Raw genomic sequence first — 21,924 nt, forward strand, 5'->3', positions numbered from 1 at the left:
ACTATTCACATTAACTATAATTGATGTAAAATTTTATGTTTCGCTGACAAGTTAAAACTAACACTTTCTTCTTAGTTAACTGTAGAACCAAAAACCTGTTGTTTTTGCCAGTTACGATTACAAAAATTATGTAATGAATATATCTATGTAACTTTAATTGGTTGCGTATTTTTTATTTAACTGCTAAACAAAAATGATATTGTAGGAAATTACGTGAATTAGGAGTACCGAATTCGTTCTAGTTATGTCAATAAAAACAAATTTATTTAGCTATTACTGAAAATTCCAGTTTCTTAAAGTATTTCTTGTAGCTTATGATAATCAATTATTGTTTGTTTGGTCTTATAACTGACAAGTACTGTAAGTTTTGGTTATCGCTTCAGTGATTAATTAACCATAATTGATGCTAGCTATCCGTGATTTTTTATTGCGTATGCGCTTACAATAATAATCATAATTTGGACAAGTTGCTTCCTAATTTACTACAATTGACACTTCTTTCATTTAGTTATTACAAACAGCAATTATTTTTGACCAAAAAAAAATAGTTAACCATAATTGATATTTACATTTAGCTATAATCGGTATTTATTTTCGTAATTTTTTTGTGATTATTCTCCATAAATATAATTTGCTGCTTTCGTTTAGCTTGAATCCGTGTTTGTTAATGAATTTTTATAAGTAAATATAGGTGCAACTTACAGTTATCATCTCAGTTACGATTCTTTTATAAATTAGTTAAGGATTAATAGTCGTTACATGTTTTACATAGTCGTGGGATTAAATTATAGCAATTATTTTTTCATATACATACAACTGAAGAAAATATAACTATTCACATTAACTATAATTGATGTAAAATTTTATGTTTCGCTGACAAGTTAAACTTAAACACTTTCTTCTTAGTTAACTGTAGAAGCAAAAACCTGTTGTTTTTGCCAGTTACGATTACAAAAATTATGTAATGAATATATCTATGTAACTTTAATTGGTTGCGTATTTTTTATTTAACTGCTAAACAAAAATGATATTGTAGGAAATTACGTGAATTAGGAGTACCGAATTCGTTCTAGTTATGTCAATAAAAACAAATTTATTTAGCTATTACTGAAAATTCCAGTTTCTTAAATTATTGTTTGTTTGGTCTTATAACTGACAAGTACTGTAAGTTTTGGTTATCGCTTCAGTGATTAATTAACCATAATTGATGGTAGCTATCCGTGATTTTTTATTGCGTATGTGCTTACAATAATAATTATAATTTGGACAAGTTGCTTCCTTATTTACTACAATTGACACTTCTTTCATTTAGTTATTACAAACAGCAATTATTTTTGACCAAAAAAAATAGTTAACCATAATTGATATTTACATTTAGCTATAATCGGTATTTATTTTCGTAATTTTTTTGTGATTATTCTCCATAAATATAATTTGCTGCTTTCGTTTATCTTGAGTGCGTGTTTGTTAATAAATTTTTATAAGTAAATATAGGTGCAACTTACAGTTATCATCTCAGTTACGATTCTTTTATAAATTAGTTAAGGATTAATAGTCGTTACATGTTTTACATAGTCGTGGGATTAAATTATAGCAATTATTTTTTCATATACATACAACTAAAGAAAATATAACTATTCACAGTAACTATAATTGATATAAAATTTTATGTTTCTCTGACAAGTTAAAACTTCTTTCATTTAGTTATTATGAACAGGAATTATTTTTGTTTCAAAAAATTAGTTAATCTCAATTATACGTGAATTTATAATTGTAAATTATTTACTAACTATAATAAATATATTTTATACAAGATGCTTATGTATTTACTATAGTTGACACTTCTTTTCGTTAGTTGTATTTATTTTTAGTCAACCAAAAAAAAAATTAACTATAATTGATACTTTTTTGAGTTCAGTTATAATTTATTATTATAACTTTTATAGTTAAATGCAGAAGTAACTTCAGTTCCATCAGTCCAGTTTTTGACGGACATGGTTCACTAAATATGTAATTGACATTTTTTTAATATATTGAAGTTACATTTTATAGTTAAAACAACGTAACATTTTACGAACTAGCTGCAACAGAAACAGGAAACTGAAACAAAAAACTTAATATTTTTGCGAGATTCAGTTGTAGCAGGAATTTGTTTAACTATGATTCTGATTTGCTTGTACAATATAGTATACAGTGTGATGAAAGAAAAAAGCTATAGTTCTTTCAATGTTCGTCGCCGTCCAACTCTCCCGTCAAATAAACAGGAACAAGTTCAATCGTCCCTCTGCGAAATTCGCAACCGTCCGCTTCAGCTGTCAATCAAGTGTCCCCCGTATCGGGTGCGTTCTGCAGTTTTGCAGTTCCTGCAAACTCCACCGTCCTTGACTGACCGGATGGTCCCGCATTGTCAGCGGACTCACCCTTCCGTGAAAGGCCCCGCAATTATCGCGGTGCACCATCGAAATGATTCGCACAAAGAGGGAGGGGTGCATAAATTAGTGCTTTATTCATGGAACTTGCAGAAATGACATAACATACACCTTGCGCGGGCAAGGAGTCGTGACTCACGCCGAGTGCCGAGTCCAGTCGGGGGTCGGGCCGATTTCCCTTGCAAATGCGGTGGTGCATTTCGATGAGTAATGAGCGGCCGCCGCCGACTCGGGAAGCCGTTTTTCATCCCCGTAACCCATTTTTTTCCTCTTCCGTTTACATCCAGGTAAGCTGCAGCGTTCCGGTCCGGTTCGGCGGGTAATGGCGGCCAAACGACAATAAGATGACATAAAGACTTTATTCCAGGGTCATTAAAAATCTATTACGATACAGTGGCGTACGGCCGGGGCTTCGCGTGCACTTTTTAATTGGCGGGATAGATTAGGCGGCTTAATTGAATTATTAGCATTTTTATTGGCGGATAACAGCCGAGAAATGATTCGGGGCTGGGTGCACGCTAATCGGGGCGGGGGGAGCCGGAGGTTGCGGTCGGGCTAATCGGGAGAGTGGACCGTGAATATTGTAGCAGGAGAGGAAATCGCAAGGGGCTTAGTGTCCAGACTTAAACGGAAAGGGGAGGCAAAATAATAATAATTGTACTTATTTGTTTAACTGAAATGAAGCTTACAAAATATGGTATTCGTGTTGAATTTTCACCCCAAGCATCCAAATTTTCAAAAAAAAAAATCAAAATTGTATAACAACATTTTGCAAGTAAGTAATCGTGGTAAATCGTTAAAATTGATGAGATCATTCCATAGTTTTGCCTAATAAATCCTTTCTGAAACAGCAAAATATTATCACTCTATGCTTGTGGTTTATGAATGCATTCATAGTTTTTAGAATTACTTATACAGAGTGACTAAAAAAATTAATGAATGAGGTAATTTATTTTATTAATTAAGTCAAGAACGACTCACTCCATTTTTCCCAAAATTTGGAAATACAGTAATGTTATTGTGTATCTTCTTTACATTTACTTAAACATACCTACATATCTTTATTTTAACTTATAAGGGTATTATACAAAAATTAAATTCGCATAATGTAATCTTAACAATTGAAATACCTAATCGAAAAATCTGGATTTATTTACCTTCGACCAATTTTTTTATATCACAATTTTTTGTTCCCCAATTTTTTCTCGATTTTTATTTTTCATTTTCCCAATTTTGTAATTTTTTTTTTCTCGGTTTTGTATCACAATTTTTCGTTTCTTCATTTCTTTATTTTTCAATGTTTCGATTTAACAATTTTCCGATTTCTTCAATTTTCAGTATTTCGATTTTTCAATATTTAAGTTTCTCAATTTGGTATTTCGATTTTTGAATTTTTCGTTTCTTCAATTTTTTAAGTTCTCGATTTCCAATTATTAGGTTTTTTAAGGTTTTCATTTTATACTTTTTCATTTTTTCTTTTTTGAGTTCTCAATTTTACAATATTGCAAATCGAAGAACTGTAGACATGAAATATTGAAATATTGAAAAACTAAAAATCGTGAAACCGAAAAATCAAAAAAAATAGTGAATCGAAAAATAGGATAGAAAAAAAAAACGAATCGAATCGAAAAATTGGAAAATGCAAAGTTGTGAAATCGAAGAATTATAGAATCGTCAAAATTGTAACATTAAAAGACGAAAAATTCAAACGTTAAATATCAAACACCAAAATACTCAAAACATCAAAACCCTTAAATTCTCAAAACATTAAAATCCCCAAATCCTAAAAAGAACAAAATCCTCAAAACACCAAAATCCCCCAACCCTCAAAACATCAAAATCCCCAAATCCTCGATACAGTAAAATCCCCAAATCCTCAAAACAGTAAAATCCCTAAATCCTCAAAAAAACAAAATCCCCAAATCGAAAAAATTAATTAATCGAAAAATAGTAAACAAGAAAAATCGAATCGAATCCAAAAATTGTGAAATCGAAGAATTATAGGATCGTCAAAATTATAAAGTCAAAAAACTGTAACATTGAAAAATAGAAAATCCTCAAATCCTCAAAACACCAAAAACCCCAAATCCTCGAAACAGTAAAATCGACAAATCCTCAAAACACAAAATCCTCAAATCCTCAGAACAGTAAAATCTCTAAATCCTCAAAAAACCAAAATCTCCAAATCCTCAAAACATCTAAATCCTCAAAATACCTAAATCCCCAAATCCTCAAAACACTAAAATCCCCAGATCCTCAAAACACTAAAATCCCCAAATCCTGAAAACACTAAAATCCCCAAATTTTCAAAACACCAAATTACCCAAATCCTCAAAACATCAAAATCTTCAAAGCTGCAGAATCCCCTAAATCCTCAAAACATCAAAATCCTCAAATCCTCAAAACATCAAAATCTTGAAAACAGAAAAATCCCTAAATCTTCAAAACATCAAAATCCTCAAATCCTCAAAACACCAACATTCTCTAATCCTGAAAAACAAAAAATCCTCAAAACACCAAAATCTCCAAATCCTCGAAACAGTAAAATCCCCAAATCCTTAAAACAACAAATCCCCAAATCCTCAGAACAGTAAAATCTCTAAATCCTCAAAAAATCAAAATACTCAAATCCACAATACACTAAAATCCCCAAATCCTCAAAAGAACAAAATCACCAAATCCTCAAAACATCTAAATCTTCAAAACATAAAAATCCCCAAATCCTCAAAACACTAAAATCCCCAAATCCTCAAAACAATAAATTCCCTAAATCTTCAAAACATCAAAATCCTTAAATCCTCAAAACATCAAAATCCTCAAAACATAAAAATCCCCAAATCCTCAAAACAATAAATTCATTAAATTTTCAGAACATCAAAATCGTTAAATCTTCAAAACACCAAAATTCTAAAATCCTCAGATCCTCAAAATACTAGGATTTGAGCTGACCTGACCTGACCTGACTTGAAAAACAACAAAATCCTCAAAACACCAAAATCCTCAAATCACCAAATCCTCGAAACAGTAAAATCACCAAATCCTTAAAACAACAAATCCCCAAATCCTCAGAACAGTAAAATCTCTAAATCCTCAAAAGATCAAAATACTCAAATCCACACTACACTAAAATCCCCAAATCCTCAAAAGAACAAAATTACCAAATCCTGAAAACATCTAAATCTTCAAAACATAAATATCCCCAAATCCTCAAAACACTAAAATCCCCAAATCCTCAAAACAATAAATTCCCTAAATCTTCAAAACATCAAAATCCTTAAATCCTCAAAACATCAAAATCCTCAAAACATAAAAATCCCCAAATCCTCAAAACAATAAATTCATAATTTTCAGAACATCAAAATCCTTAAGTCTTCAAAACACCAAAATTCTAAAATCCTCAGATCCTCAAAATACTAGGAATTGAGCTGACCTGACCTGACCTGACTTGAAAAACAACGAAATCCTCAAAACACCAAAATCCTCAAATCACCAAATTTTCGAAACAGTAAAATCCCCAAATCCTCAAAACAACAAATGCCCAAATCCTCAGAGCAGTAAAATCTCTAAATCCTCAAAAGATCAAAATACTCGAATCCTCAATACACTAAAATCCCCAAATCCTTAAAAGAACAAAATCACCAAATCCTCAAAACACTAAAATCCCCAAATCCTAAAAAGAACAGAATCACCAAATCCTCAAAACACTAAGATCCCCAAATCCTCAAAACACTAAAATCCCCAAATCATCAAAACACCAAAATCCCCAAACCCTCAAAACATCAAAATCTTCAAAACAGTAAAATTCCTAACTCTTCAAAACATAAAAATCCTCAAATCCTCAAAACAGCAAAATTCCCAAATCTTGAAAATATCAAAATCCTGAAAACACCAAAATTCTAAAATCCTCAAAACACCAAAATTCTCTAATCCTGAAAACAAAAAAATACCTAAATCATCAAAACCTCAACAAAACCCCAATATCAAATCCTCAAAACACCAAAATTCTCAAATCCTCAAATCACCAAAATCCCCAAATCCTCAGAACAGTAAAATCTCCAAATCCTCAAAAGATCAAAATACTCAAATCCTCAATACACTAAAATCCCCAAATCCTTAAAAGAACAGAATCACCAAATTCTCAAAACACTAAGATCCCCAAATCCTCAAAACATCAAAATCTTCAAAACAGTAAAATTCTTAACACTTAAAAACATCAAAATCTTCAAATCCTCAAAACACCAAAATTCCCAAATCTTAAAAATATCAAAATCCTGAAAAAACCAAAATTCTAAAATCCTCAAATCCTCAAAACACCAAAATTCTCTAATCCTGAAAACAAAAAAATGCCTAAATCATCAAAACCTCAACAAAACTTCAATATCAAATCCTCAAAACACCAAAATCCCCAAATCCTCAGAACAGTAAAATCTCTAAATCCTCAAATGATCAAAATACTCAAATCCACAATACACTAAAATCCCCAAATCCTAAAAAGAACAGAATCACCAAATCCTCAAAACACTAAGATCCCCAAATCCTCAAAACACTAAAATCCCCAAATCATCAAAACACCAAAATCCCCAAATCCTCAAAACATCAAAATCTTCAAAACAGTAAAATTCTTAACTCTTAAAAACATCAAAATCCTCAAATCCTCAAAACACCAAAATCCCCAAATCTTGAAAATATCAAAATCCTGAAAACACCAAAATTCTAAAATCCTCAAATCCTCAAAACACCAAAATTCTCTAATCCTGAAAACAAAAAAATACCTAAGTCATCAAAACCTCAACAAAACCCCAATATCAAATCCTCAAAGCACCAAAATTCTCAAATCCTCAAATCACCAAAATCCCCAAATCCTCAAAACATCAAAATCCTCAAAACACCAAAATCCCCAAATCCTCAATTCTAAAATCCCCAGATCCTCAAGACACCAAAATCCCCAAAACAACAAATCCTCAAAACAGTGAAATCCCAAAATCCTCAAAACATCAAAGCACCAAAATCCCCAAATCCTCAAAACATCGAAATTCTTAAATCCTTAAAAATCCAAAATCTCCATATCGAAAAAATTAATGAATCAAGAATAGGAAACAAGAAAAAATAAATCGAATCCAAAAATTGTGAAATCGAAGAATTATAGGATCGTCAGAATGTTGAAGTCAAAAAACTGTAACATTGAAAGATCGAAAAAATCAAACACCGAAATCTTCAAAACACCAAAATCCCCAAATCCTTAAAATATCAAAAGCCTCAAATCCTCAAAACACCAAGATTCTTTAATCCTAAAAACAACGAAATCCTCAAAACACCAAAATCCTAAAATCCTTAAAACCCCAATGTCTTCAAATTCTCAAAATCAAAAAATCTCCAATTTTTCAAAACAGTAAAATCCCTAAATTCTCGAAACATCAAAATCCTCAAACACTAAAATCCCCAAATCCTCAAAAGAACAAAATCCTCAAAATGCCAAAATCCCCAAATCCTCAAAACAGTAAAATCCCTAAATCCTCAGAACAATAAAATCCTCAAAACACTAAAATCCACAAAACCTCAAAAGAACAAAATCCTTAAAACACCAAAATCCCCAAATCCTCAAAACATCAAAATCCTCAAAACACCAAAATTCCCAAATCCTCAAAACACTAAAATCCCCAAATCCTGAAAACATCAAAATCCTCCTGTTTGCTTTATAGAAATTATCAGAGAACAAAAATCGCAAACAATTTTTATAAATTTTCAAAGAAACTGGATTTGTTGGGATACACTTCAAGGACGAGGAAAGTTCTGTCGAAATAATCTTGGACTAATTTTACAATTTTGTTATCTGTCTATTTTAAAACTGTCTGATTCGTCAACTTTTTAGATTTTAAATTTATACGATTTTTCAGTTTTGTGATTTTGCTAATTTTTCATTTTTCTATTTTTACAATTTTTCGAGTTCTTAACAGTTTTTAATAAATCAGTTTTCCAATTTTGGATTTTTCAATATCAGGTTTTTCAATTTCTTGATTTTTTATAATCATTTTGGAATTTTTATTATTACAGTTCCATAAATTTTCGAGTCCACACAATTATCCAATTTTTAATTTTGTAATTTTTAATTTTTTCAATTTTTTGATATTTAATTGTTCAAAATTTCAACTTTAATTTTTCAAGTTTTTGATTTTTCAGTTTAATTAGTTTACAATTTTTTATTTTTAAGATGTCCGATTTTTCAATTATCCGAATTTCATTGTTCTGATTTTTCAATTTTGTAATTTTTAGTATTAATAATAATAGAAACAGACAATATTATTATCAATTTTTCAATTTTTTGATTTTTCAGTTATAGAATTTTTCAACTTCTCGGTCGTAGACAAATACATAAAAAGTAGTTTCTTGCACAGTTACTGGTATTAACTAAATTTGTTTCAATGTTAAGGTTACATAAATAAAAGTTAGCAGAATCAGATTTAATAATTATGTAAATAAACTTCGACCAGTTTTTATTATCATTTGTGCAAAGACGAGGGCCCGAGTTCCTCGTCGTCATCTCTGGCCGGTCCGGCCCTGCCTCGTTACCAAACATTACAACGCAAGGTTGAGTGAGTGGCGCAAGCAAGCACACTTTGCCTATCTGCATCCTGGTTGGCCATGGCTTGCAGTGCTCGGTCGGCTCTACCAAGTTCGAACTGCGTCACCGTTTCGTTTCGTCACTTTTTGTTTTTTTCTCTTCCACCGTTCCCACAATTTCTGGTCGGTCGATCTGATCGCGGTGGCGTGGAGCGGCGACAAAAGACAATCGCGCGCTATTCTAACGGAGGCCACTAGATGTGGTGCATCGATTGCGATATGCGTAATTACACATTGTCTTCCTTGGCCCATTTATGCACGCACCGGCCGCAGCGCCACCTAGCCGCCAAGGCGCCCGGAATTCGAACTCATCCGAATTTTCTCTTGCAGCTCATAATATTTTCCATTCTGGTGTTGAGATGGACTCTCAGCAACAACAATTCTGTTTGAAATGGAACAGTTTTGGTACAAATCTTGCAACGTCGTTCAGCAACCTCTTCAAATCGGAAACTTTGGCCGACGTGACGTTGTTTTGTGACGGTGAGTGGCGCGAGGGGTCGCTTCGGCGCTGATGGCGGTTGTTGCAGGAGTGACGTTTAAGGCCCACAAGCTGATCCTGGCAGCATGCAGTAAGCACCTGGCGGACCTGTTCGAGACGTCGCCGCCCCACCAGAACCTCATCATCATCCTGGATGGGACTTCGGCTTCCAACATGTCGGCGCTGCTGGAGTTCATGTACAAGGGGGAAGTCCACGTGTCGCAGGACTGCCTCTCGAGTTTCCTCAAGGCTGCCGAATGTCTGCAGGTTGGTAGCGACCTTAAACTAAACGAAACGTTAATTGGGAAATTCACGCGGCTTAAGCGAACTGCTGAGCGGTAAAGGCGCTGCTGTACAAAGCGCAACTCTAGTGTAAAAGAAACCTCCAGATGGCGCAATAAATCATAACAACAATAGAAGCTATCTAGATCAGAAAAATAGGATAGTTTTTTTGTGGGTTGGTCAAAAATAATTGTATTTTACGTTGGCCACACTGTTAATTCTGTGACATTTATGACACTTTACTTCTTAATTTTAATACCGGCTACTTTGATGTTTTCTCGACGTTTCATGACCCCTAGGTACAAAAATAAGTCTCCCATTTCCGCGTGTCGTGTCTGCTGTCGTGTGTCCGAATTTTTATTAGGCAGATAGTCACCGAAACTACCAGACCGATTGTTGACAAATTGTGTGGTAATTATAATGTCATGTTAATTTTATAAAATAACGTACTCCATTTGTGGTTTCTGAATCCGTCTTGTTTTTTTTACCTTGGGCATCCACATGTCCCTACCTCTACCCAAGAAATTGATGAGATGATGTCATCTTACCATTTTGTGGAATAAATGTTATTTAAATGTTAAAAAGTAACATCGTCCTAAAATTTTCGATATTTCAGTGTTGGGATTTTGCAATTTTTCTATTCCTTAGTTTCTCGATTCTTCAAATTTTCGATTTTTTCTGTTTTCGATTTCTCAGTATTCCGATGTTTAAATTTTTCAGTTATTCAATTGTCCATTTGATGATTTTTTAAATTTTTCAATTTTTGACGCCCGTTTTTCGACTTCTTGATTTATTCACTTTTCAGTTTCTTAATTTTTCGATGTTTCATCAATTTTGGGATTTTGCAATTTTTCGTTTCCGGATTTTTCTCGTTTCTTCAAATTTTTGATTTTACGAATATTTCTGTTTTCGATTTCTCAATTTTCCGATGGGTACAATTTTACGAATTTGCAATTTTTTGGCATTTGAATTTTTTCAATTTTTAACGTTCCTAAATTATCGACTTTTCGATTTCGCAATTTCTCGATTAATCGATTTTTTTATTTTCCCATTTTTGGATTTTTCGACTTTTATTTTTATTAATTTTTTTATTTAAATATTTCGATTTCTCTTTTTTCTGTTTTTCGATTGATTTTTCAATTTTTCGATTTCATCGATTTTTAATTTTTCAATATTTCAATGTTGGGATTTTGCAATTTTTTCTTATTCGTGAATTTCTGGATTCTTCAAATTTTAGATTTCTCGTTTTTTCGATGTTTCAGTTTTAGGATTTTTCAATTTTTGGCGTTCTAAATTTTCAATTTTTTGATTTTCCCATTTTTCGACTTTTAAATGTTTCGATTTTTCTTTTTTCAGTTTTTCAATTCCTCAGTTTTTCGGTTTCTTAATTTTTCGAAGATTCAGAGTTGGGATTTTGCAATTTTTCTATTTCTAAATTTCTCGATTTTTCAAATTTTCGATTTTTCCATTTCTTCATTTTTCGGTTTTTCAATTTTTGACGTTTCAAAATTTTCAGTTTTTTGATTTTCCCATTTTTCGATTTTTCTACTTTTAAATGTTTCAATTTTTCAGTTTCTCAATTCTTCAGTTTTTCGTTTATTCATTTTTTTCTTTTTTGACTCCCGTTTTTTGACTTTTCGATCGATTCTTGTTTATTCAGTGCTTCGATTTATCAATTTTTCGAATTCTTAGTTTTATGATGTTTCAGTTTTACGAGATGAGATTTTGCAATTTTTCTATTCCTTTATTTCTCAATTCTTCAAATTTTCGATTTTTCGATTTTTTCTGTTTTCGATTTCCCTAGTTTTGCGATGTTTAAATTTTTCAGTTTTTCAATTGTCCATTTGATGATTTTTAAAATTTTTCAATTTTTGACGCCCGTTTTTCGACTTCTTGATTTCTTATTTATTCACTTTTCAGTTTCTTAATTTTTCGATGTTTCATCGCTGATCAATTTTGGAATTTTGCAATTTTTCGTTTCCGGATTTTTCTCGATTCTTCAAATTTTCGATTTTACGAATATTTCTGTTTTCGATTTCTCAGTTTTCCGATGGGTACAATTTTACGATTTTGCAATTTTTTGGCATTTGAATTTTTTCAATTTTTAACGTTCCTAAATTATCGACTTTTCGATTTCGCAATTTCTCGATTAATCGATTTTTTTATTTTTCCATTTTTCGACTTTTGTTTTTATTAATTTTTTTATTTAAATATTTCAATTTTTCTTTTTTCTGTTTTTCGATTGATTTTATTTTTCCATTTTTCGATTTTTCGACTTTTATTTTTATTAATTTTTTTATTTAAATATTTCGATTTCTCTTTTTTCTGTTTTTCGATTGATTTTTCAATTTTTCGATTTCATCGATTTTCAATTTTTCAATATTTCAATGTTGGGATTTTGTAATTTTTTTTGTTCCTGAAATTCTGGATTCTTCAAATTTTCCATTTCTCGTTTTTTCGATGTTTCAGTTTTAGGATTTTTCAATGTTTAGGTTTTTAAATTTTTCAGTTTTTCAATTTTTGACGTTCCAAATTATCAATTATTTGATTTTCCTATTTTTCGACTTTTAAATGTTTCGATTTTTCTTTTTTCAGTTTTTCAAATTTTCGATTTTTCCATTTCTTCATTTTTCGGTTTTTCAATTTTTGACGTTTCAAAATTTTCAGTTTTTTTATTTTCCCATTTTTCGATTTTTCTACTTTTAAATGTTTCAATTTTTCAGTTTCTCAATTCTTCAGTTTTTCGTTTATTCATTTTTTTCTTTTTTGACTCCCGTTTTTTGACTTTTCGATCGATTCTTGTTTATTCAGTGCTTCGATTTATCAATTTTTCGAATTCTTAGTTTTATGATGTTTCAGTTTTACGAGATGAGATTTTGCAATTTTTCTATTCCTTTATTTCTCAATTCTTCAAATTTTCGATTTTTCGATTTTTTCTGTTTTCGATTTCCCTAGTTTTGCGATGTTTAAATTTTTCAGTTTTTCAATTGTCCATTTGATGATTTTTAAAATTTTTCAATTTTTGACGCCCGTTTTTCGACTTCTTGATTTCTCATTTATTCACTTTTCAGTTTCTTAATTTTTCGATGTTTCATCGCTGATCAGTTTTGGGATTTTGCAATTTTTCGTTTCCGGATTTTTCTCGATTCTTCAAATTTTCGATTTTACGAATATTTCTGTTTTCGATTTCTCAGTTTTCCGATGGGTACAATTTTACGATTTTGCAATTTTTTGGCATTTGAATTTTTTCAATTTTTAACGTTCCTAAATTATCGACTTTTCGATTTCGCAATTTCTCGATTAATCGATTTTTTTATTTTTCCATTTTTCGATTTTTCGACTTTTATTTTTATTAATTTTTTTATTTAAATATTTCGATTTCTCTTTTTTCTGTTTTTCGATTGATTTTTCAATTTTTCGATTTCATCGATTTTCAATTTTTCAATATTTCAATGTTGGGATTTTGTAATTTTTTTTGTTCCTGAAATTCTGGATTCTTCAAATTTTAGATTTCTCGTTTTTTCGATGTTTCAGTTTTAGGATTTTTCAATTTTTAGGTTTTTAAATTTTTCAGTTTTTCAATTCCTCAGTTTTTCGGTTTCTTAATTTTTCGAAGATTCAGAGTTGGGATTTTGCAATTTTTCTATTTCTAAATTTCTCGATTTTTCAAATTTTCGATTTTTCCATTTCTTCAATTTTCAGTTTTTTGATTTTCCCATTTTTCGATTTTTCTACTTTTAAATGTTTCAATTTTTCAGTTTCTCAATTCTTCAGTTTTTCGTTTATTCATTTTTTTTTATTTTTGACTCCCGTTTTTTGACTTTTCGATCGCTTCTTGTTTATTCAGTGCTTCGATTTATCAGTTTTTCGATTTCTTAGTTTTATGATGTTTCAGTTTTACGAGATGGGATTTTGCAATTTTTCTATTCCTTCATTTCTCGAGTCTTCAAATTTTCGATTTTTCGATTTTTCTGTTTTCGATTTCTCAGTTTTCCGATGTTACAGTTTTACGATTTTCAGTTTTTAAGCATTTAAATTTTTCGTTTTTTCAGTTTTTAACGTTTCTAAATTTTTCGACTTTTCGATTTGTCAATTTCTCCATTAATCGATTTTTTTATTTAAATGTTTTGATTTTTCTTTTTTCAGTTTTTCGATTATTCAATTGATTTTTTGAATATTTAGATTTTGGACTCCCATTTTTCGATTTTTCGATTTCTTATTTATTCAGTTTTTTGATTTCTTTATATTATGTATGATTACGATTACTCATCGTCATCAGCTCGTCAGTTTTGGGATTTTTCAATTTTTCGATTTCATCGATTTTCAACTTTCCAATATTTCAATGTTGGGATTTTGCAATTTTTTTATTCCTGAATTTCTGGATTCTTCAAATTTTCGGTTTCTCGTCTTTTCGATGTTTCAGTTTTACGATTTTTCAATTTTTAGGTTTTTAAATTTTTCAGTTTTTCAATTTTTGACGTTCTAAATTTTCAAGTTTTTGATTTTCCTATTTTTCGACTTTTAAATGTTTCGATTTTTCTTTTTTCAGTTTTTCAATTCTTCGGTGTTTCGTTTATTCAGCTTTTCGGTTTCTTAATTTTTCGAAGTTTCAGAGTTGGGATTTTCAATTTTTCTATTTCTAAATTTCGCGATTTTTCCAATTTTCGATTTTTCGATTTTTCAGTTTTCTAATGTTTCAGTTTTACGATTTTTAATTTTTTATTAGATTTTTCGGTTTTTCAATTTTTGACGTTCCTAAATTTTCAGTTTTTTGATTTTCCCATTTTTCGATTTTTCCACTTTTAAATGTTTCAATTTTTCCGTTTTTCATTTCTTCAGTTTTTCGTTTATTCATTTTTTTTTATTTTTGAGTCCTGTTTTTTGACTTTTCGATCGATTCTTGTTTATTCAGTGCTTCGATTTCTTAATTTTTCGATTTCTTAGTTTTATGATGTTTTAGTTTTACGAGTTGGGATTTTGCAATTTTTCAATTCTTCAATTTCTCGATTCTTCAAATTTTCGATATCTCGGTTTTACGATTTTTCAATTTTTTGATTTTCCCATTTTTTGACTTTTAAATGTTTCGATTTTTCTTTTTTTAAATATTTTGATTTTTGTCTCCCGTTTTCCAACTTTTCGATTTCTTGTTTATTCAGTTTTTCGGTTTCGTAATTTTTCCAAGTTTCAGAGTTGGGATTTTTCTATTTCTTAATTTCTCGATTTTTCAAATTTTCGATTTTTCGATTTCTCAAGTTTTCTGATGTTCAGTTTTACAATCTTTAAATTTTTAGATTTTTCGATTTTTTTTTTTTCTACTTTTAAATGATCCGATTTTTCAATATTTCAATTCTTCAGTTTTTCTTTTATTCAATTTTTTGATTTTTGACTCCCATTTTTGGACTTTTCGATTTCTTGTTTATTTAGTTCTTCAATTTCTTAATTTTCCCAGGTTTCAGAGTTAGGATTTTGCAATTTTTCTATTCCTTAATTTCTGGATTCTTCAAATTTTCGATTTCCTCATTTTTCGATTTCTCAGGTTTCTGATGTTTCAGTTTTTAAATTTTTCAGCTTATTAATTTTTGACGATTTCAAATTTTCGAATTTTGGTTTCTCAATTTTTCAGATTTTTGCGTTTATTCAATTTTTTGGTTTTTAAAATTTTTCGATTTTTGACTCCCGTTTTTCGACTTTTCGATTCTCGATTAATTATTCAATCCTACGATTTTTCAATTTATCGATTCTTCAATTTTTCTCCGATTTTTGAATTTTTCAATATTTGAGTATTAAAATTTTTCAGTTCTTCAATTTTTCGATTTTTCAATTTATCGATTTCTTTATTTCTTTTATTTTTCAATTTTTCAATTTTTTTTGGTCTTCAGTTTTTCAATTTTAAATTTTTTGATTTCTCATTTTTTCAATTTGTCGATCTTTTGATGTTTCGATTTTTAGATGTTTCAGTTTTCCAATTTTTGGTTGTTTCGATTTTTTGATTTCTCGACTTTTCGATTTTCTAATTTTTCGATTTCCCATTTTTTCGTCATTGTTGTTTTTGAATTTTTCAATTTCTTGATCTTTCGATATTTCGTTTTCTCGATTGTTCAATTTATTTTTCGAATTTTTAAATTTTAAACTTTTAGGTTTTTTGATGTTTTGATTTCTTAATCTTTCAATTTTTCGATTTTTAAAATTTAGATTTTCAATTTTTAGATTTTCAAATTATTCGGTTTTTCGACTTTTGATGTTCTTAAATTTTTGATTTTTTGATTGCGAAATGCTTAAATTTTTCACTTTTTCAATTCTCCAGTTTTTCGTTTATTCAGTTTTTCCATTTTTCTATTTATCGAATTTCCAATTTTTCTTCGATTTTTCAAGTATTCGCTAGTTTAATTTTCAAATTTTTCACTTTTTTGATGTTTCGATTTCTCAGTCTTTCGATTTTTCGAGATATCAGTTTTAGGAATTTGGTTTTTTCAATTTTTTGATTTTAAAAATTTGGATTTTTAAATTACGTATTCATTTTTTCAATTTTTGACGTTCCTAAATTTTCGATTTTCCGATTTCTTAATTTGTCGATTAATTGATTTTTTTATTTTTTGTCTTATAAATGTTTCGATTTCTCGATTATTCAGTTTTTCGATTTCTTAATTTTTCATGTTTTATCACGCATTACTTTTGCGATTTTTCAATTTTTCTTCGATATTTTCAGTTATTCAATATTTCAGTTTTCGGATTTTTCGATTTTTCAATTTCTCAATTTTTTTTTATTTTTCAAGTTTTTGATGTTTCGTTTTCTCAATTTTTCAGTTTTTTGATATCTTGATTTAATGTTTCATTTTTTTGATTTTAGAATTTTTCGATGTTTTGATTTTACAATTTTTCGGTATTTGTGTTTTGGAATTTTTAGATTTTCTTGATTTTTCAGTTTTTCGGTTTCTCAATTTTCTAATTTTGAAATTTTAGATCTTTCTTCGATTTATCGGTTTTTGATTTTTCGACTTTTCGGCGTTGTAGTTTTTCAATTTTCAGTTCTTCAATATTTCTCTATTTTTACGATTTTTTGATGTTTCTATTTCTTGATGTCTCGCTTTTGCGAATTCTGATTTTTCAATTTATCAATTCTTCAATTTTTATTCGATTTTTCAATTTTTCGACTTTTTGATTTTTCAATTTCTCCATTTATTGATATTTTTTATTTTTAAATTTTTCTTTTTTTAATGTTGGATTTTTCAATTTTAAATTTCGATTTTTGCCTATTTCGATTTCTCATTTTTTTCGATTTTTCGGTGTTTTGATGTTTCGATTTTTAGTTGTTTTAGTTGTTCAGTTTTTCGTTGTTTCCGTTTTTCGAATCCTCGACTTTTCGATTTCCCAGTTTTTCGTCATTTTTGTTCTTGAATTTTCCAATTTCTTTATCTTTCGATGTTTCGATTCTTCGATTTTTAAATTTCTCAGGTCTTTAATTATTCGCATTTTTAAATTTTTAATTTTTCAATTTTTAACGTTTCTAAATTTTCGATTTTGTGATTTTTCAATTTGTCGATTAATCGATTTTTTGATTTTTCCACTTCTAAATGTTTCAATCTTTCAGTTTTTCGTTTATTTATTTATTTTTTCATTTTTTAATTTTTTTCAATTTTTTACTCTCGTTTTTCGATTTCTTAATTTTTCATGTTTTATTAATCATCAGTTTTGCGATTTTTCAATTTTTCGATTTCTTAATTTTTACTTTTCGATTTTTTCAATTTTTTTAGCTTTTTCATGTTTTGATTTCCCGATGTTTCGATTTTCAATTTCTCAACTTTAGATTCCTGGGATTTTGAATTTTTTGATTTTAAAAATTTTAATTTTTCGATTTCTCGATGTATCGAGATTTTTTGATTTTTCATTTTTTTTCCATTTAAAATTCTTCCATTTTGGACTTTTCGATCTTTCGATTTTGGGCTCTTTCGATGTCTCATTTTTTCGATTTTTCGACTTTTCGATTTTCCGTTCTTTTGATGTTTCGATTTCTCGATGTTTCAGTTTTTTGATTTTACAATTTTTCGATGTTTTGATTTTTCAATTTTCCATTTTTTCATCATTTCTGTTTTGGAATTTTTCAATTTTTTGATTTTTCAGTTTTTCGATTTCTCGGATTTTTGGTTTTTCCAGTTTTCGGCGTTTCAGTTTTTCAATTCTTCGATATTTCTCTCTTTTTACGATTTTTTGGTGTTCCAGTTCCCTGATATCTCGCTTTTTAGATTTAAAAAAATTTAAACATTTCGATTTTTCAATTTCATTTTTTATATTTTTTATTGTTAAAATTGTTAAATTTTTCAGTTTTAAACTTTCCGATTCCTCATTTTTTTGATTTGTGAATTTTTTATGATTTTTAGATGTTTCAGTTTTTCGAATTTTCCGCTTTCCAATTTTTCGAAATTTTGATGTTTCATTTTCTCGATTCTTTGATTTTTGACGTGTTCGATCTTTCTCTATTTTCACGATTTTTTGATGTTTCGATCTTGACATCTGCGTTTTTCAATTTAAAAAATTTTTCGATTTTTCGTTTTTACAACCTTTCATTTTTGGAAACTTCAATTTTTCGAAATTTTAATGTTTCCATTTGCTCGATCTTTCGATTTTTCGACTTTTTGGATTTCGATTTTTCAGCTTTTCAGTTTTTCGATTTTTCGAAAAGCATTTTTGGTTGGTTTTGCGGGATTTGTTGAACTGCACTTCACAACCAAGGGAAATTCTGTCGAAATAAGCTAAATTTTATAAGTTGGAAATAACCAACCCCCACTACACTCATTGTCTATTTTTGAATAAAATACAAAAATCCAGTGCGTCAGGAGTGCCACCTTGAGAATACACAACGTGTTAAACAAAACAGGAATGACAGCAGTAACTTTCGCGTTCTTAGTGTGGCACTAACGCCCCTTGCAATAAAACGGGACACTTCCTGTCAGAAACATAACCAAAATTCGCCCATAAAAATAAAGAACAGAGATACATTTTTATGTCATCTAGGGACAGACTGACCCTAATTCCGCGTCGTTAAAAGCGCCATCTCGTGGCCGTCGTACCAACTGCGCTCTTCTTGCACAAGGACGCAGCGACCGAATAAAATTAATGAATTATCATGTTGATGCATCTTTCACAAAGGTCAGAGATATGACAGTCATAAAGTGGCCAACATTATATAATGTCCATTCAGCAGGAATACGAGTTTCCGCCTACTTTAAACACGAATTGTTAGCGCTAATTTTGGGTTGGCAGCACTGATTGTAATGCTAAATAACTACGAAGAGCGGGTCCGTGATTTGGATTATTGATTTGAAATAGATTATACAATATTAAGAATCGAAACTTGGAACAGGAATTCGTTGTCATAAAAATTGTTCATTCATAAATTCGTCCTTTGTTGTTCTAATCTTAGCAACGATAAGAGATACAATGTCGATTAAGTTCGAAAAAACGCTTAATTGTATGCATTTTATATAAATAGCATACAACAAAGCGTGTTTTAATTTTTTGTTCTGTTAAATCTAGTAATCTTGGCTCTGTGTCGTGGAAAATAGTAAAATTTCAGCATATAAATTACATATTAAAATTTCAAAACTACGTTTTCCATTCTCTCGTGCAAAAATATAAATCGTTAGCTGCAGCTCGCAATCCCATTTTGACAACTCCGCGATTACAGAAAGGTCGGGTTTGGAGTCAAATTTAATAAACAAGATTAAAAAATCGCTATAATTACGATTAATGTTATTTTTACAGCTGTAATTGAGTTGATTTAGGAGTTAATCCAATCGCTTATACTGCGACCACACACCTAGCACCCAAACGAAGTAATCAAAGACGTGCGACATTTTTTCAAAGTTTACCCAGACCACGATTTTCTTCCCCACCGCGAACGCGTGCGAGAATGACCTGAAGCAACCGTGAACTTTTGTTTTCAGTTATTAGAAAACATTCCATTAAATGGGAAAACAGCCGAAAATGAAAAACCAGCTACATTGTGTTGGTTCGTGTAGTTTTATTTATTTACTTTGTAATAGTATTGTAAAGTATTCATAATGTTTTCCACGAAGTCGTAAAATATTACTCATTCATGAATTCATCATTTTGCCATAGATAAACAGCGATTTGTTTCGCCGACTGTTGAATTTTACATTTTCAGTTCGTTTTGTTTTATGGTGCTATTGTTTTCCCCATTAAGGAGATTTCTTTTAAATATAGAAAAATGAGGCCGTTACCTGAGGAAAAATAGTCGTTTTAATGCAAAAGTGTAATTGTCGACGCGCTAGTTTATTTATATTTTCCTGTTTTTGGAGATAAGAAAAATAGTTTCACATGCATTTATCGTTTTATAACTTTTGGAATTTTTCAGGTTCTTGTTTTTGCAATTTTTCGATTTGATGTTTTCTTATTTTTTCGTTTTTTCAATTTCAATTTTATCATTTTTTTCAATTTTTGAATTTTTCTGTTTGCAGATTTTCCAGTTTTTCGATTTGAGTTCCCCAAGTTTTGGATTTTTTATTTTATTAATTTTTAAAAATTTTAGATTTTTCAATGTTCTTATTTATTCAATTTCAATTTTTCGATTTGAGTTTCCCAAGTTTTCAATTTTTTGGATTCTATAATTTTTCGTTTCTTCATATTTTGGATTTTTCATTTCGTTTTTTTATTATATTTATTTTTACAAATTTTCGATTTTTGAATGTTCCGATTCTATGAAATTTTTCAAATTTTCGATTTGCAGTTTTTCGTTTTCGTTTTTTATTTTCTTTAGTTGTACAATTTTCCGATTTTTCAGTGTTCCTATTTTATATTTTTTTGTTCTTTCAATTTCAATTTTTTTCAATTTTTCGTTTCTTCAATTTTACGATATACAAGTTTTCGAGTTTTCATCTTTAAATTTTTATTTTTTCGATTTTTTAACATTTGGATGTCAATTTTTTATTTTCCAATTTTTCAATTCTTTCAAATTTTTGACTTGCAATTTTTCGTTTTGATTTTTTGTTTCTTCGAGTTTTGTCCTGATTTCTCTTTTTCGATGTGAAATTTTAGAATTTTTGAATGTTTTAGTTTTTAGATTTTGCAATTTTTCGATTTGAGTTTCTCAAGTTTTCAAATTTTCGATTTGCCCTTTTTTCATTTCGGTTTTTTATTTTATTTGTTTTTAGAGATTTTCAGTTTTTCATTGTTCGATTCTATAATTTTGTTTCTTCAATTTCAATTTTTTGAATTTTTCGTTCGATTTGCGATTTTTCAATTTTTCATTTTTTGGATTCTTCATTGTCAAGAGTTTTCATTTCTTAAAATTTTTGATTTGCAATATTTTGTTTTGATTTTTTTATTTTCTTTATTTGTCCAATTTTTCGATTTTTCAATGTTTCTGTATTATAATTTTTTGTTCTTTAAATTGTTTTAATTTTCCGCTTCTTCAGTTTTACGATTCGAGTATTAAAATTTTTCGATTTTCTAATTGTTCATTTCTTCGATTTTTCGGTTTTTCAATGTTCTGATTTTATCATTTTTCCTCTTTTTCCATGTAAAACTTCTCAATTTTTGGATTTTTCAATTTTTCGGTTTTCAGTTTTTGATTTGCAATTTTTCTGGTTTCCATTTTATGTAATAATTATAATTTTGAAAATGTTTCACTTTTTCAATTTTACAATTATAAAATTTTTCCATGGTTCAACTGTTGGATTTTTAAACTTTTTCATTTATTCGATTTTTGGTTTTTCAATTTCTCGATATTTAATTTTTAATTTTTCGATTTCTCAGTGTTCCACGTTTTCAAAATTTTCAATTTCCCTTTTTGTTTCGACTATTCAGCTTTTCAATTTTTCGGTTCTTTGATTTTTCAGTATTTTAATTTTTCAACTTTTTTAAGATTTTTGCATTTCCCGATTTTTCGATTTCTGAGTTCTTTGATATTTTTCTGTTTTTAGGATTTTCCGATTTTTGAAAGTTTTCTCGACTTTTCATTTTTCCAACATTTCAGTTTTGAGAATTTTTTTTTGTTTCGATTGCTCCTTTGAATTTTCGACGTACAAAAATTAAAAATTTTCCATTGTTGGATTTTCAAACTTTTTCATTATTTGATTTTTTGATTCTAATTTTTCATTT

The 21,924-nt window shown here is 29.3% G+C and overlaps 1 protein-coding gene across 5 annotated transcripts in view; it reads left to right on the plus strand.

Annotated features, from left to right (window-relative positions):
• LOC135136910 (zinc finger protein chinmo-like) overlaps positions 1-21,924 on the plus strand; it is a 181,457-nt gene that overhangs the window by 142,547 nt on the left and 16,986 nt on the right. For all 5 annotated transcript variants that reach the window (XM_064066384.1, XM_064066388.1, XM_064066386.1 and 2 more), the window contains 2 exons: positions 9,378-9,527; positions 9,575-9,792. In XM_064066384.1, the coding sequence (XP_063922454.1) occupies positions 9,378-9,527; positions 9,575-9,792 (368 nt within the window). The remainder of the gene's footprint in view (positions 1-9,377; positions 9,528-9,574; positions 9,793-21,924) is intronic.

This window comes from Zophobas morio, unplaced genomic scaffold (genome assembly GCF_036711695.1).
Source record: "Zophobas morio isolate AGI-343-1 ecotype UQ-CSIRO unplaced genomic scaffold, CSIRO_AGI_Zmor_V1 ptg000028l, whole genome shotgun sequence".
Classification (NCBI taxonomy): Eukaryota; Metazoa; Arthropoda; class Insecta; order Coleoptera; family Tenebrionidae; genus Zophobas; species Zophobas morio.